Source organism: Oncorhynchus masou, chromosome 17 (assembly GCF_036934945.1).
Source record: "Oncorhynchus masou masou isolate Uvic2021 chromosome 17, UVic_Omas_1.1, whole genome shotgun sequence".
In the NCBI taxonomy this organism is placed as follows: domain Eukaryota; kingdom Metazoa; phylum Chordata; class Actinopteri; order Salmoniformes; family Salmonidae; genus Oncorhynchus; species Oncorhynchus masou.
The window spans coordinates 16489649-16506501 of NC_088228.1; the positions used below are offsets into that span (position 1 = coordinate 16489649).

At 40.6% G+C, this 16853-nt stretch overlaps 1 protein-coding gene across 1 annotated transcript; it reads right to left on the reverse strand.

The window, feature by feature from the left end:
- LOC135558613 (uncharacterized) lies at positions 1-7700 on the reverse strand. Its single transcript, XM_064992550.1, has 7 exons — positions 7386-7700; positions 5741-6119; positions 5396-5584; positions 4904-5179; positions 3562-3657; positions 1525-1551; positions 1-461 (listed from the first exon to the last, which is right to left on the reverse strand). The coding sequence occupies exons 2-7, from the start codon at positions 5796-5798 to the stop codon at positions 382-384; spliced, it is 726 nt and encodes a 241-aa protein (XP_064848622.1). The 5' UTR covers positions 5799-6119; positions 7386-7700; the 3' UTR covers positions 1-381.
- Positions 7701-16853: the final 9153 nt, after the last annotated feature.

Below are 16853 nucleotides of genomic sequence, written 5' to 3' on the forward strand. Positions count from 1 at the left end.
GTTCGAGCCTCTGATATTTATTAAAATACAATGTGCAGGCAATAGGCAGGTCGAGGAAGTGCATTAACCAAGTCAGAGTCCGAAAGGTACAGGGGGGTAGGCGGGCTCAGTGTCAGGGCAGGCTGAATGGTCAGGCAGGCGGGCTCAGTGTCAGGGCAGGCTGAATGGTCAGGCAGGCGGACTCAGTGTCAGGGCAGGCAGAACAGGTCGGAACCGGGAGGGCTAGAAAAAAGAGACTAGGAAAACCACGCTCGTAGGCTTGACAAGACAAACTGGCAACAGACCAGGAGACAAGCACAAAGACAGGTGAAAGGGTGTGACCACACTGCTGTGTAGTGACCAGTTCACATCAGAAGTAGATTGGGAAAGGAGCTTTGGGTTTTAGAGAACCTGATAGCCTTTTCCTGGACAAGGTGTTTCTGTGACGTTCTGAGGATAGTGGACGATGGAGCAAAGGACACCTGCCGGGAGGGAAAAGAAACGCACACAAACACACTTTTTATCAAGACGTAAAACATACCTTAGACATATAAACACAGTTCACTACTGGTGTTTACCTCAGCCACGCAACAGTCACTATGCCAAAATGGGAAATGTGAGATATGAGAGATGAGACAACGGTAAGAAGACGTGAACACAAACCCATGCACCCAACAGGTGGTAGGAGACACAGGAGGCTGCTGAGGGGAGGACAGCTCATAATAATGGCCGGAACGGAGTAAATGGAATGGAATCAAACACCTGGAAACCATATGTTTGATGTATTTGATACTATTCCACTCCAGTCATTAACACAAGCCTGTTCTCCCCAATTAAGGTACCAGCAACCTCCTGTGGTAGGAGACAGTTATAACCACTCAGCACTACAGCAGTGTAGGGTTCAAGTGTCCGTCATTCTCTCACTGTTGGTTCCGTCTACTTTTGCATTACTGTTCTGCTATAGTGGTCAATTTGGCCATTCCCATGATCTATATTTCTATTGTGCAATGCAGATAGTGCATGAACATACACATCACTCGTGTGCTAATGGCATAAGTGACATAGACGTACAACTGGGACACAATCAGGATTTACCAAAACAGCTGCTCACTATGTTGCTGATCATGTTTGAACAGCATCTTTCTAATGTAGGAATGTCTAGGAAGCGTGGAATCCCAATCATTCACTGTCAGGATGAGGCCTTGCATTACATAGGTGATGACACCATACTCTGATCATGAATACTACCCTCGCCCCAGGAATCACACTTCTGACAAAAAGGGAACTACCTGTGTAAGACATACAGACACACACCCACACCAGTAAGATAAACACACAGAGGCCAGTAGCATCAAAACATAAGGAAACTATTATAGAGGCTGTGTCCAGTCATGTTAATGTTTACAGGGTGTGGTTGAAGAAGCAGCAGTGCCCAGACAACCAACAAACCCATCTGTTAATATTTCATCTTCTATTAATCGTTTCATATTACTGTTAACCGAGAAACCGATGGGGAGAATGAGATTGAAGTGAAAACATTCTTACCTCCAGGGCGTCCTGAAACGTTGGGATCTAAAGAGAGATGGAGAAACAAGACTCATTATCTACTGGCTCTGCTGTAGTCCAGCTACAGTGCCTTCAGAAAGAATGAACATACCTTGAGTTTTTTTCACATTTGGTTGTGTTAAATCCTGAATTTAAAATTCATAAAATTGTGATTTGTTTGTCACTGGCCTACACACAACACCCCATAATATCAAAGTGAAATTAATATTTGGGATTTTATTTAAACAAATTAATAAAAAAATGTTTAGTCATAAGTATTCAACCCCTTTGTTAAGGCATGGGTAAATGAGTTCAGGAGTAAACATTTGCTTAACCAGTTACATAGTAAGTTGCATGGTCTCACTCTGTAATAACAATAACAATAAGCTTTGACAAAAACAACATTGTGCCAGGTGTGAGGGTCGTCACCAACCCAGAGGATTTGGTGATCTCACTCTCCGAGGCCGGCGAGAAAAAGGTCTTTAATCAGGACAACACCCGCAAGGCCGCCGGGTCCCAAGGTATTCAAAAGAGCACAGAACAGCTGGCATGCATATTCATGGTCATGGCAACCTCTCCTTGTCCCAGGCTGTAATCCCCTCATGTTTTAAGATGACCACCATCATTCCTGTCCACAAGAACTCAAAGGCTTCATGCCACAATGACTACCGCCTTGAAGCACTCACTTCTGTTGACAACATTGAATGTTCCTGAGTGGCCAAATTACAGTTTTGACTTTAAAATATATGGCAAGACTTGAAAATGGCTGTATAGCCATGATCAACAATCAACTTGACAGAGCTTGAAGAATTTTAAAAAGAATAATGTGAAAATATTGTACAATCCAGGTGTTTAAAGCTCTTAGAGACTTTTATTTTAAACCTTTATTTGACCAGGCATGCCAGTTAAGAACAAGTTCTTATTTTCAATGACGGCCTAGGAACAGTGGGTTAACTCTGCCTGTTCAGGGGCAGAAAGACAGATTTGAACCTTGTCAGCTCAGGGATTTGAACTTGCAACCTTTCAACACTATAACCACTAGGCTACCCTTACCCAGAAAGACTGTAAGCTGTAGAAAGCTGTAGTCTCTGCCAAAGGTGCTTCTACAGTATTGACTCAGGGGTGTGAATACTTACGTAAATGAGATATTTCATTGTCTTTTTTAAATTATTTTTAATAATTCTCCCCAATTTCGTGGTGTCCAATTGGTAGTTACAGTCTGGTCTCATTGCTGGTTGAGAGGCGAAGGTCGAGAGCTGTGCGAAACACGACCCAACAAAGCCGCGCTGCTTCTTGACACAACACCCACTTAAACCAGAAGCCAGCCACACCAATGTGTCGCAGGAAACACCGTTCACCTGGAGACCGTGTCAGCGTGTATGCGCCTGGCTCGCCACAGGTGTTGCTAGAACGCGATGGGACAAGGACATCCCTGCCGGCCAAACCATCCCCTAACCCGGACAATGCAGGACCAATTGTGCCCCATGGGTCTCCCAGTCATGGCCGGCTGCGACAGAGCCTGGACTCGAACCAGGTTCTCTAGTGGCACAGCTGGCACTGCAATAAAGTGCCTTAAACCATTCAACCACTGCCCCACCCCGGAGGACCTGTATTTAATTTTCAATACATTTGCAACAATTTCTAAAAACATGTTTTCACTTTGTCATTATGGGGTATTGTGTGCAGATGAATTCAGCCTGAAACAAAACATGGAATTTGTCAAGGGGTGTCAATACATTCTAAAAGGTACATGTTGTCATGGGGAAGGTTGTATGTACACAATTACTTTTATACAGCACAATAATGTTACCATCAAAGATCCAAAGTCACATATAGAATTGTACATAAAAGTATAAAGTACATAAACATGTAATTACATGCAATAACCTTTCTCCATAACTGTCACTTTGATCTAAAATGTGTTGTTTAAATACAGATTATGAAAGCCATTCTGTAAATACCCCTGATTGGTTCTTTAAAGATCAGGGGGGACAACAAGCGATTAACCAGTATGGTATGCCTTATAATGTCGCTCACCTTGTTGTTTAAAGATGAGGAAGCTTGTGGTAACCAGGGCAACAAAGGCCAGGCCTGCTAGCAAAGGAGCAAGGGCAGCCAGCATGGACATCCCTCCTTGAAAACACAACAGGAATTCCCCTGATTCACCTGCTTCATAACTAGTTAATTAAACAAGGTACTAAAGAAAGGGAACAATCTGTGGATTTTGTGGCGTGTAGGCCTGAGGGTGTTTGAGTTGTTATGCCTTTTGTTACACCCAACACAAGCTTCACATTCACACATACAGTGTATAGGCATGTTATTATTACTCTTTATTTTTATTCGTTATTCACTGTGTATTTATTCTAGAGGTGGTACCAAGTCACTATTATTTGAATCACAAGCAGGTCTCAACTCACAAGGTCCAAGTCTTTAGTTGAGTCCCAAGTAGAACGGTTCGAGTCAAGTCCAAGTCGTGCAGTCAAAGAGCGAGTCGAGTCGAGTCACAATTTTGCAAGTCAAGTCTCTATGCAAGTAAAACAAATCTACAAATAGAGGCCTTGGGACTATAAGGTTCTATCTGACATTTTAATCAGAAATGAGTCACATATAATAGATCTTTAGATGGTTCTTCACATGTTTGTAAAGTTATATATATTTTTAAATAGATTTTGAGTGAAAATAATTAACAGCTAAAAAGTTCTATCTGCATAAACCCACTTGAACTTGGCACTAGAAGGTTCTCCATCTCCCTCTAAGTATGGTCTAGGCTAGTCTGCCAGCAATAATGGCACACAAGCAAAAAGAACAACTGTCAGAATTCTTAAAGTAAATGATGTAACATCGTTGTTCAGTGATGACTGTAATTTGTCTAATGATCAAAATGCATTTCTTAATGTATTTGATGATGTGTTCTGACTCTATTTTGATAAAACAGCGTTATTCTACCATTTATGTATGACTTTTTGTTTTAACTGAACATGTCTAATTCAGAAGTGTCATACAGAACCTTATCTGCTATTGCACCACACTAAAAAAAATGCATTTACAAGTGTCTCAGGATTTTGATACTCTGCACTTTATGTACCTTTTAAGGTGAGGACTTTAATGGGTTATGAAAAAAAGTATTCACTACAAACCCCAGCGCAACTGTAGATTGTCACTAGGCACCACTCCAAAGGACATCTGGCTCACACCAAGGCTCGAACCCAGAACCTCTGCCTTGCTAGCAACCATCCTCCTGAAGCATCTTACCAGTTGACGCTAAGCCTATGTTCCACACATCTCCATGCACTACACACTGCCTTCTAATCTATACACTACTCTTTCAATGTACACTGTAAACATAGTGTCACCAAGTAGGCCCCCCCTGTGACATTACCTCCAGTGGTGATGGGCTCAGAATGTGTGAGCTCCTTCATCAGTTTGGCACAGCTCTCATGGAGTTGAATCCTCTCCAACCTCGTGCGCTCAGTGTCCTGGTCCCAAAGGCGTTTGAGCGCTAGGGCCTGTGGTACCTCGGCTGTCCAGGTGTCTGTGTTTCGGTCCAGAGTCAGGAACTCATTCCCGTCAACCAGGAGCCGGTCAGTCAAATGCACTACTCGAAATCCGTCCAGTTTGCTTTCATGCACACGCAGGTACTGGTAAGTATGATTTTCTGGTCATGGATGGGAAAAAAGGAAAGGATTGGTTAAGAATGAATGTAACCTTGTCAGTCAAGGAGGTAGATTTGTCCCAGCATGGGCAATAAGTGTCAGGTCTCAGGTACCTGCCATTGTGCCCTTGAGCAAGGCAACTGTGCTCTCAAAAGGTTTGGTTTGTGTACTGTATGGGTGTGTTTCAGTAAGTTCATACAGTTATGCATTAGGCCTACTTGTCATGGTGTTGTTGACATTTTCTTCTATCTCAAACGCCTGTTGAAAAGACACGCTGTAGTTGCCCAACAATACAGCACGGAGAATGCCGTTGACGTCTTTCTCGCAGCTGGAGAGAGCGGCTCCGTTGATCAATACCTGCTCGACCTCACCGACCACTCCCGACCGCTGGAACTGAATGACCATGTCTACAACAAAACATATTAAAAAGCAAACATTTATAGACTATTCATTTGTTATGAACTCCCTTATATTCACAACAGTCACAATAGTGAAGAATGTTGTGGTAAAATGAACATATTGTACAATAAATGAATGGAAAAGTGAGCAACGGAAACACTCACCCCTTTTAAAACCCCAACAAAGCTCGCAAATCAGAATGAATGTAAGTGGAAGTCGCATCTTTGCAGTCACTTCTCCCAACTAGAACGGGTATTCGAAATTATTCACTAGCTACTTCCAAGACGTTCTCCAAATGTAATAGCTGAGTTATAAATGTAAAGGACTATTTCTTCTTGTTCTCCCTTGCAAATACAAACACGGAGAATGATAAAGGATATGCTAAGGTCGACGTGGTTATCAATCAAAGGTCCTCCATAGGTGTGCGTGCATATCCTCCGAACTTGACAATACAAGTGGTCTGTCTCTGTTGTCTTTTAAAAGCACACCGATTTTCAGTAGTTTGGGATGTGATTGGCTGATAGGTCAGAGCGAGGATGGTCCCTTTAAAATGAAAAAATGGGTAGGTCCTTCACAAGAGCGCATCAAGGCAGCCTACCTTATTGGAGTGACATAGAGGCAGTTCATTGAAGCATTTTGCTTCCGAAACTGAATTGGAAATGCAAATGATAAAATTATCAATCAATATCATGTCTGCAATTCCTTTTCCTAAATGGGTAAGCATTTTTTTGTGACACAATTATATTTGAAATGCAAAAAAAATATATAGCATTTTCATGATTGAGTATGCATATTGTCTGCCAATTTGATAAATAAATAACAAAGTGTGTTTGATATTTAATTTCCGTGGTACCATCCAGTACAACATTGACACATTAAAAAGAATCTAACAGAAATGCTTAAATGACAATCATTTTTGCCGTTTAATTTCCTTAATGTGATAGCATGAATTGTGACAAAAAAATCAAATGAATTCTGAACTGGCAATTGCAAATGCTTTTCCATAATCTGTGTGGTTTAAAGGTAAATATAGTACTTGGAATGCTATGTCCATATACAGTATGTATCTTCCTCTGTTGTAAAGGTGGATCTTTTCAAACATCATGACTCTACGGGTACAAACATAACTAGAGCACAGATGAAATGTGTAGAGTTCAGTCTATTTGTGTCTGACTCATTGTCCCACAGCTGAACACAAGAGGGAAGAAAGAGGAAGTTGCACACACTATCAAACCACAGTATACAGTACATAGGCTACTGTGTGTGTGTGTGCAGTGGTGGATAAAGTACCCAAATGTCATACATGAGTTAAAGTAAATATACCTCAATAGAAAATGACTCAAGTAAAAGTAAGTCACCCAGTTAAATACTACTTGAGTAGAAGTCTAAAAGTATTTGATTTTAGATATTAAGTATCATAAGTAAATGGAATTTCTGAAATATTCTTAAGTATCAAAAGTAAAAGTAAAAGTGTAAATCATTGTCACGCCCTGACCATAGAGAGCCTTTGTTTCTCTATGGTGTAGTAGGTCAGGGCGTGACTGGGGGGTATTCTAGTTTATTATTTATATGTGTGGTTCGAGGTTATTATTTTCTATGTTGGTGATTTGTATGATTCCCAATTAGAGGCAGCTGGTAATCGTTGTCTCTAATTGGGGATCATATTTAAGTAGTTATTGTTCCCACCTGACTATTCATTTGTTATGAACACCCTTATATTCACAACAGTCACAATAGTAGAGAATGTTGTGGTAAAATGAACATATTGTACAATAAATGAATGGAAAAGTGAGCAACGGAAACACTTACCCCTTTTAAAACCCCAACAAAGCTCGCAAATCAGAATGAATGTAAGTGGAAGTCGCATCTTTGCAGTCACTTCTCCCAACTAGAACGGGTATTCGAAATTATGCAATAGCTACTTCCAAGACGTTCTCCAAATGTAATAGATGAGTTATAAATATAACGGACTATTTCTTCTTGTTCTCCCTTGCAAATACAAACACGGAGAATGATGAAAGATATGCTAAGTTCGACGTGGTTATCAATCAAAGGTCCTCCATAGGTGTGCGTGCATATCCTCCGAACTTGACGCTACAAGTCTCTGTTGTCTTTTAAAAGCGCACTCCGATTTTCAGTAGTTTGGGATGTGATTGGCTGATAGGTCAGAGCGAGGATGGTCCCTTTAAAATGAAAAATGGGTAGGTCCTTCACAAGAGCGCATCAAGGCAGCCTACCTTATTGGCGTGACATAGAGGCAGGTGCCAAGATGGCTGCTTGAACAGACGCTTTTTTTACCGAGCTCCGTACCAAACTTCAGAAAGATTGTGAAAAAAAAAAGTTTAGTCATTATTATTTTTATTTGTTAAAAATATAAGACCTTTCACGTGACTGGAATGGTAATTGGATCATTTATTTCAGCATGTCCATGCAAAGTCGTGACAAAAAAAGAAAGGAAGAAGTTAGCCGTTATATTGCTAATCAACAAGAGAGAAACGTATAGACAACTGCCATAACTACGCTTCGCCTATGGATAATATCATGCTTTCGAATGCTGAAGATGACGAATTCCCCTCTTTACCGGTTACTCCGTGCAAACCTCCACCCTCCAAAAAACCCAACATGAACTCTGACATCGTGGCTACCCTCTCCTTAACCTCTTGAAACTCTAGGGGCGCTATATCATTTTTGGATAAAAAGACGTGCCCGTGTTAAGCGCAATATTTTGTCACAAAAAGATGCTCGACTATGCATATAATTGGTAGCTTTGGAAAGAAAACACTCTGACGTTTCCAGAACTGCAAAGATATTTTCTGTGCGTGCCCTAGAACGTGAGCTTCAGGCAAAACCAAGATGAGACGGCATCCAGGAAATGAGCAGGATTTTTGAGGCTCTGTTTTCCATTGTCTCCTTATATGGCTGTGAATGCGAGAGGAGTAAGTCTGCCCTTTCTGTCGTTTCCCCAAGGTGTCTGCAGCATTGTGACGTATTTGTAGGCATATCATTGGAAGATTGACCATAAGAGACCACATTTACCAGGTGTCCGCCCGGTGTCCTGCGCCGAAATTGGTGCGCAAAAGTCAGCTGCAAGTATTTTTCCACAGAATTCAGAGAAGAATGCAGGCTTCCACGAACGATATATCAATGAAGAGATATGTGAAAAAACACCTTGAGGATTGATTCCAAACAACGTTTGCCATGTTTCGGTCGATATTATGGAGTTAATTCGGAAAAAGTTTGACGTTGTAGGTGACTGAATTTTCGGTTCGTTTCGGTAGCCAAATGTGATGTACAAAACGGAGCGATTTCTCCTACACACAGACGCTTTCAGGAAAAACTGCGCATTTGGTATGTAACTGAGAGTCTCCTCATTGAAAACATCCGAAGCTCTTCAAAGGTAAATGATTTTATTTATTTGGTTATCTGGTTTTTGTGAAAATGTTGCGTGCTAAATGCTACTCAAAATGCTAAGCTAGCTTAGCATACTCTTACACAAATTAGTCAATTGCTATGGTTCAAAAGCATATTTTGAAAATCTGAGATGACAGTATTGTTAACCTGTTGGAACTCTAGGGGCGCAATTTCATTTTTGGATGAAAAACGTTCCCGTTTTAAACAAGATATTTTGTCACAAAAAGATGCTCGACTATGCATATAATTGCTACTGTTCGAAAGAAAACACTCTGACGTGTCCAGAAATACAAAGATCTTCTCTGTGCGTGCCCTTTAACGTGAGCTTCAGGCAAAACCAAGATGAGATGGCATCCAGGAAATGACAAGGATTTTTGAGGCTCTGTTTGTCATGATCTCCTTATATGGCTGTGAACACAAGAGGAATGAGTCTGCCCTTTCTGTCGTTTCCCCAAGGTGTCTGCAGCATTGTGACGTATTTGTAGGCAGATCATTGGAAGATTGACCATAAGAGACCACATTTACCACGTGTCCGCCCGGTGTCCTGCGCCGAAATTGGTGCGCAAAAGTCACCTGCCAGTATTTTTCCAAACAATACAGAGAGTAAAGCAAGCTTCCACGAACTACATGTCAATGAAGAGATATGTGAAAAAACACCTTGAGGACTGATTCCAAACAACGTTTGCCATGTTTCGGTCGATATTATGTAGTTAATCCGGAAAAAGTTTTATGTTGTAGGTGACTGCATTTTCGGTTCGTTTCAGTAGCCAGGCGCAATGTAGAAAACGGAACGATTTCTCCTACACACAGACGCTTTCAGGAAACACTGCGCATTTGGTGTGTAACTGAGAGTCTCCTCATTGAAAACATTAGAAGCTCTTCAAAGGTAAATGATTTTATTTATTTGGTTATCTGGTTTTTGTGAAAATGTTGCGTGCTACATGTTATTCAAAATGCATTGCTAGCTTTGCATACTCTTACACAAATTAGTCAATTTCTATGGTTCAAAAGCATATTTTGAAAATCTGAGATGACAGTGTTGTTAAGAAATGGCTAAGCTTGAGAGTAGATGCATTATTTTCATTTTATTTTTTGATTTTCAGAAATCGTTAACGTTACATTATGCTAATGAGCTTCAGGCTATAACTGTATACAGGGTTTTTTCATAGCCAAACGTGAACAAAACGGAGCGATTTGTCCTACACAAATAATATTTCTTTGAAAAACTGCACATTTGCTATGTAACTGAGAGTCTCCTCATTGAAAACATCCGAAGCTCTTCAAAGTTAATGATTTTATTTATTTGGTTATCTGGCTTTTGTGAAAATGTTGCGTGCTACATGCTACACAAAATGCTATGCTAGCTTTGCATACTCTTACAGAAATTAGTCAATTTCTATGGTTCAAAAGCATATTTTGAAAATCTGAGATGACAGTGTTGTTAAGAAAAGGCTAAGCTTGAGAGCAAACGCATTATTTTAATTTTATTTGCGATTTTCAGAAATCGTTAACGTTGCGTTATGCTAATGAGCCTGAGGCTTTAGTCACGATCCCGGATCCGGGATGGGGAGTTTCATGAGGTTAAGAAAAGGCTAAGCTTGAGAGTAGGCGCATTATTTTCATTTTATTTGCGATTTTCAGAAATCGTTAACGTTGCGTTATGCTAATGAGCCTGAGGCTTTAGTCACGATCCCGGATCCGGGATGGGGAGTTTCAAGAAGTTAATCATCAACTCCAGGTGTGACGCCATTGAGAAAATGGTAGGCGCGAACACCATGGTTATCGAAGGCTTGAAAAAGACTGGAGTTTGCATGTGGTGAAATTAAGGATGTGAAAACGAGAGTGGCAAAAGTTGAAAAAAGGGTGGAAAAGAATAACAATGTCTACGATCGACGTCTCACTGATCTGGAACAATACACAAGAAAATGGAACCTGAGACTCTACGGCTTGCCAGAGGTGGAGAATGAAGATGTGCGAGGAGAGGCGATCCGTATCTGCCAAGAAGTTTTGCCTGCAGAGAAGAACAAAGTTGGTGATACCATCGACGTTGTGCATCGCCTCGGCAAGAGCAACAGCAAAACGATTCAAGACCCAGGGGTATCATCATCCTATTCATTACCAGATTCTACAGGGATGCTGTCTGGAAAGCTGCTAGGAAGAACGCTTTCCTTCAGAGCCATGGTATGCGTTTCGCCGAGCATCTCAGCCCGGAAGATATAGAAAGAAGGAACAAGTTGTGGCCAACAATCAAGATAGCACGAAGTGAGGGGAAGGCTGCTTACTTCGTCGGAGGACGAGGTTTCATCAACGGTTCAGAAATCCATATTCCTCCCTAAAATCTCACCAGAAGGAACAGGTTGATGGTTTCAGCCATGGTATTCTCATTTTCCTTATGTGGTTTACCTAACAAGCATCAGGTGACTATTTTTCAGGAATACTCAGGTATTTCAATTCATTAGTTTGTTCTTGTCTGACCAGAAGACATATTTTGTTTACAAACTTACGAAGAAGATTGAAAGCTGAATTAATGTTTTATGTATACAGTAACTAAGATACTGTTTTAAAGGGCATACAGGTCTGCTCTGACTTTACACGGTTATTGTTCTATTTAGTTATTAATACTTATTTACAAAAAAGGTCTTAGGAACGTTTATATGTAAAACATTTTGTTATTCAATTATTTTATGATCAGTTTTCATATGTACTTAAAATAGTAGGTACCCTTTTATTTAAATTATTATTTCTTGTTTTATTTCTCAGAATAGTTCCTGATTACACTAAAGAGGGTTTTTAGTCTCTCTTTCTACAAGAACCCTTGGTTTGGTCTTGAACATAATTTCCAGTTGAGTTGAATTTCAAAGGTTATGGAATAAGTTATTTTCACTTTAAATTGACTTAAATGGTGCAGATCTCGGTTCCTTATCCTTTACGTTCACTGCTCCTACGTCTTTGACTCATCCTACTACAGTTTATACTTTTATATAATCTTTGTTGTTTTGTCTTTGTCTATATTATCTCTTAATGCTAGGGGGTTACGAAACAGTGTGAAGCACAAGGCCTTATTTTTATTTGCTAAACAATTTCAAACAGATTTTTGCTTTTTTCAAGAGTCTCACTCAATTTTGGCTGATGCCAACTTCTGGAGGTCACAGTGGGGCAACGATATTTGGCTTTCCCATGGATCTGAACGCTCTGCTGGTGTCACTACAATGAAAAATACCTTTGGTGGTAATATTCTACACTCGGAATGTGACCCCTTTGGTCACTTTATTTGTCTTGTGATCAGTTACAATGACATTACACATTACATTACTGTAAACTTTTACGGGTACAACACCAGAGAGATTAAAGTAGACGGCACGCGTCAAAGTAATTGATTTATGACCCTGCGTCATGATGACGTGTGCATGTCCAAATATGGGCCTCCGGCCCCGTCCATCCTGGTCCTGTGGTCACGTGTTAGAGGGTGTGTGTTATTTTATATCTATATGGCATCCTTTGAAGTAGTCATGGTGATTGATGTCTAGGGGCCTGGTTGAACTGGGGGGGTTGAGTGTTTGAACTTTTTAATGTGTATGGCCCCCACCCCCAGTTTTATTGTCCTTATGGTTGTTATCTATGAAGCAGGAGTGTGTGCGTGTGTGTGTGTGTCAGAAACAAGGAATGTGTTAGAAACAAGGAATGTGTGTGTGTGTGTGTGTGTGTGTGTGTGTGTGTGTGTGTGTGTGTGTGTGTGTGTGTGTGTGTGTGTGTGTGTGTTAGAAACAAGGTCCCCTGGCATTGTGTCCATTTCAGGCTTTAAACAACAATTAAACAGCCATCTAAATAATGTTTCTCAGCCTAGTTTCCTATTGAGTTCTCTTTATATGTACAGGCACAGAGCTTCCAGATGGCTCCAGCCTAAGGATTTTTAGTGCATGTACACCTGGGGAGATTAGAACCCCAAAGAAAAGATCCTAAAGGTAATTTCAGATTCAGGTGTATCATGACAGCCGCTTTATGAAAGGCCTTTACTTATGGCTAAACAGCTTCTACACAGCTTATTAATTAATGCTGTGGGATGAAATTAGGTGTTTCTAGGAGGGCTTAAACAAATCTACAGTGAAACAAACGTACACTTTACATACATATTTATTGACATTTGAAAAGACCACAGTAACATGACAGAATTTGTGCAAATGCGACAAAATTTGCTAGTGGATATTAAATGTACAACAGTAGTATTCGGTAACAAGCAATACGTGTTAAACATGTGGCACAGGCAATCATGACAGCCTTTTTATGAAAGGCCTTTAACTATGGCTAAACAGTTTTCTACAGATCTTATTAATTAATGATGTGGGCATACCCAGAATGTACATGCAGGACGGTTGATCTACACAGGGAGGGGAAAACTTACGGAGTTATGATGGAGCGGGAAAGCGTCTTTGAGTTGGTGAATTGGAAACGGATAATGGTCGGGGCTAACCGGACCCTTTATCTGTAAGAAATAGTAAACATTTTGGAATTATAACGTGTTAAAATGTAGGTACTAAATATTCTGAATTAAATCACTGGTTTTAAAAATGTATCTCACGCTTTAACGATAGGGGAAGAGGTCATTTCATATTTCGGTTTAGGGGGGTTATTAACTTTATGGAAAACAATATTCACACTGTGGATTATAAACAGGTACATACATAGAGAGCCAACACATCAAGATCTAACAGGGATGAGTGGGGATTCATAGTACAACCGGAGGCTTCTGTAACCTGCAATACATGTTAAATATGTTTTACATACATCCATGACTGAATGGTTTCACAAACTACCTTTAAAGGTTTTGTAAGAAAGTTGTAACAGGCCTCATTCAACAGTCTAGAGATGAACCTAGAGACACCAAAAACATCACCGCTTAGAGCAGCTTGGAGAATATTACCCATGTAAGTGGGGAGCAAAAGAGCGGATTTAACCAACTCTGTACAAACCCCGACACGGGGTATGATAACTCTGACGCGTACGTCTAATGATTATTGTAGATGTTTACAACTGAGGGAGTTGACAGTAGGTCAATGAGATGTATAAATGCAAATTGACATAACGGACCTCAAAGACCAACAGCCTACTTAATAATATAGAATGCAGGGGTGTGTACTGAACATGTAACCATTATAAAACAAAAAATGTCTCGAAACACCCCCTAGTTAGGGACAGAACGTGGAGCATATACTTTAACACTATGTTACCACAGCTTTAGCGCAAACCCACAGCCCCAAATATTTAGCTGCCAGGACAGATTAAAAAAGAGATGTGAATAAGTGAATCTCTCCTAATAGATATTTCTGAAGGCTACTGGACATACAGTGCCTTGCGAAAGTATTCGGCCCCCTTGAACTTTGCGACCTTTTGCCACATTTCAGGCTTCAAACATAAAGATATAAAACTGTATTTTTTTGTGAAGAATCAACAACAAATGGGACACAATCATGAAGTGGAACGGCATTTATTGGATATTTCAAACTTTTTTAACAAATCAAAAACTGAAAAATTGGGCGTGCAAAATTATTCAGCCCCTTTACTTTCAGTGCAGCAAACTCTCTCCAGAAGTTCAGTGAGGATCTCTGAATGATCCAATGTTGACCTAAATGACTAATGATGATAAATACAATCCACCTGTGTGTAATCAAGTCTCCGTATAAATGCACCTGCACTGTGATAGTCTCAGAGGTCCGTTAAAAGCGCAGAGAGCATCATGAAGAGCAAGGAACACACCAGGCAGGTCCGAGATACTGTTGTGAAGAAGTTTAAAGCCGGATTTGGATACAAAAAGATTTCCCAAGCTTTAAACATCCCAAGGAGCACTGTGCAAACGATAATATTGAAATGGAAGGAGTATCAGACCACTGCAAATCTACCAAGACCTGGCTGTCCCTCTAAACTTTCAGCTCATACAAGGAGAAGACTGATCAGAGATGCAGCCAAGAGGCCCATGATCACTCTGGATGAACTGCAGAGATCTACAGCTGAGGTGGGAGACTGTCCATAGGACAACAATCAGTCGTATATTGCACAAATCTGGCCTTTATAGAAGAGTGGCAAGAAGAAAGCCATTTCTTAAAGATATCCATAAAAAGTGTTGTTTAAAGTTTGCCACAAGCCATCTGGGAGACACACCAAACATGTGGAAGAAGGTGCTCTGGTCAGATGAAACCAAAATTGAACTTTTTGGCAACAATGCAAAACGTTATGTTTGGCGTAAAAGCAACACAGCTCATCACCCTGAACACCCTATACCCACTGTCAAACATGGTGGTGGCAGCATCATGGTTTGGGCCTGCTTTTATTCAGCAGGGACAGGGAAGATGGTTAAAATTGATGGGAAGATGGATGGCGCCAAATACAGGACCATTCTGGAAGACCTGAGACTGGGACGGAGATTTGTCTTCCAACAAGACAATGATCCAAAACATAAAGCAAAATCTACAATGAAATGGTTCAAAAATAAACATATCCAGGTGTTAGAATGGCCAAGTCAAAGTCCAGACCTGAATCCAATCGAGAATCTGTGGAAAGAACTGAAAACTGCTGTTCACAAATGCTCTCCATCCAACCTCACTGAGCTCGAGCTGTTTTGCAAGGAGGAATGGGAAAAAATTTCAGTCTCTCGATGTGCAAAACTGATAGAGACATACCCCAAGCGACTTACAGCTGTAATCGCAGCAAATGGTGGCGCTACAAAGTATTAACTTAAGGGGGCTGAATAATTTTGCACGCCCAATTTTTAAGTTTTTGATTTGTTAAAGTTTGAAATATCCAATAAATGTCGTTCCACTTCATGATTGTGTCCCACTTGTTGTTGATTCTTCACCAAAAAATACAGTTTTATATCTTTATGTTTGAAGCCTGAAATGTGGCAAAAGGTCGCAAAGTTCAAGGGGGCCGAATACTTTCGCAAGGCACTGTAGGTGATTGGGAAGCAACTGTTCGACGTAGATTCTCAGAAGCAATTTATAGTCTTTCGTACAATGGTATGTTATAAAGTTTGTAATAATGTACAACTGTAGGCCTCCAATGTTTTTACATAAAAACACTAATGATGCATGTTTAAATAGTAGTACAATATGGTAATTAATTCCAACATGTCTTTAAAAAGTTAGTACTATATATTTTGGTATTAAATCAATGGTTTTAAAACAGTATCTCACCCTTTAACGATGGGAAAATGTCCTTTCCAGCCATCACCCCGGTCTGTCACGAAGAAAAAAAGACACGGAAAATCAGGGTGCGTGCGTGAGTGTGCGTGTGACGGAGCAGCAGGAGTGTGTGTGTGTGCGTTTCAAGAACAAAGGGTGTGTGTGTGTTCAACAGGGGCCCAAGCATGTAGCCCCATTCTATCTGTAGAGAATCGTTTGAAACCAAGGTGTGCACTATCATGCATATGGAATGTCGAGATACTGCCGACCACCCGGGGTTAAACATTGATATCTCTAATCACAGCCCGGTGCCCCCCACCGCGGTTGTAGACAGAATGTCTTGACATCCCCTCCTGTTGTTTGAATTCAGCGCCTTTGTTCTCTAAACCAAATATACAAGGTGTTGCATACAGGATATCTCCCGAAACTCATTCCGTACTTTCGATAGTTAGGGACAGAACGTGGAGCATATACTTTAACACTATGTTACCACAGCTTTGGCGCAAACACACAGGCCCGAATATTTAGCTGCCAGGACAGATTCAAAAAGAGATGTGAATAAGTGAATCCCTCCTAATAGATATTTCTGAAGGCTACTGGACATAAGTGACTGGGAAGCGACTGTTAGACGTAGATTCTCAGAAGAAAACTGCGCCCTGTCCTTTACGTAGCCCTTCACGATCACACAATTTTA

Coding starts and splice junctions, on each gene's coding strand:
- LOC135558613 (XM_064992550.1), bottom strand. CDS start 5,798: ATGCGACTTCCACTTACATTCATTCTGATTTGCGAGCTTTGTTGGGGT. Junction 5,180..5,395: donor TGTCAACAACACCATGACAA/GTAGGCCTAATG, acceptor ATCCATGACCAG/AAAATCATACTTACCAGTAC. Junction 462..1,524: donor CGTTTCAGGACGCCCTGGAG/GTAAGAATGTTT, acceptor CCCTCCCGGCAG/GTGTCCTTTGCTCCATCGTC.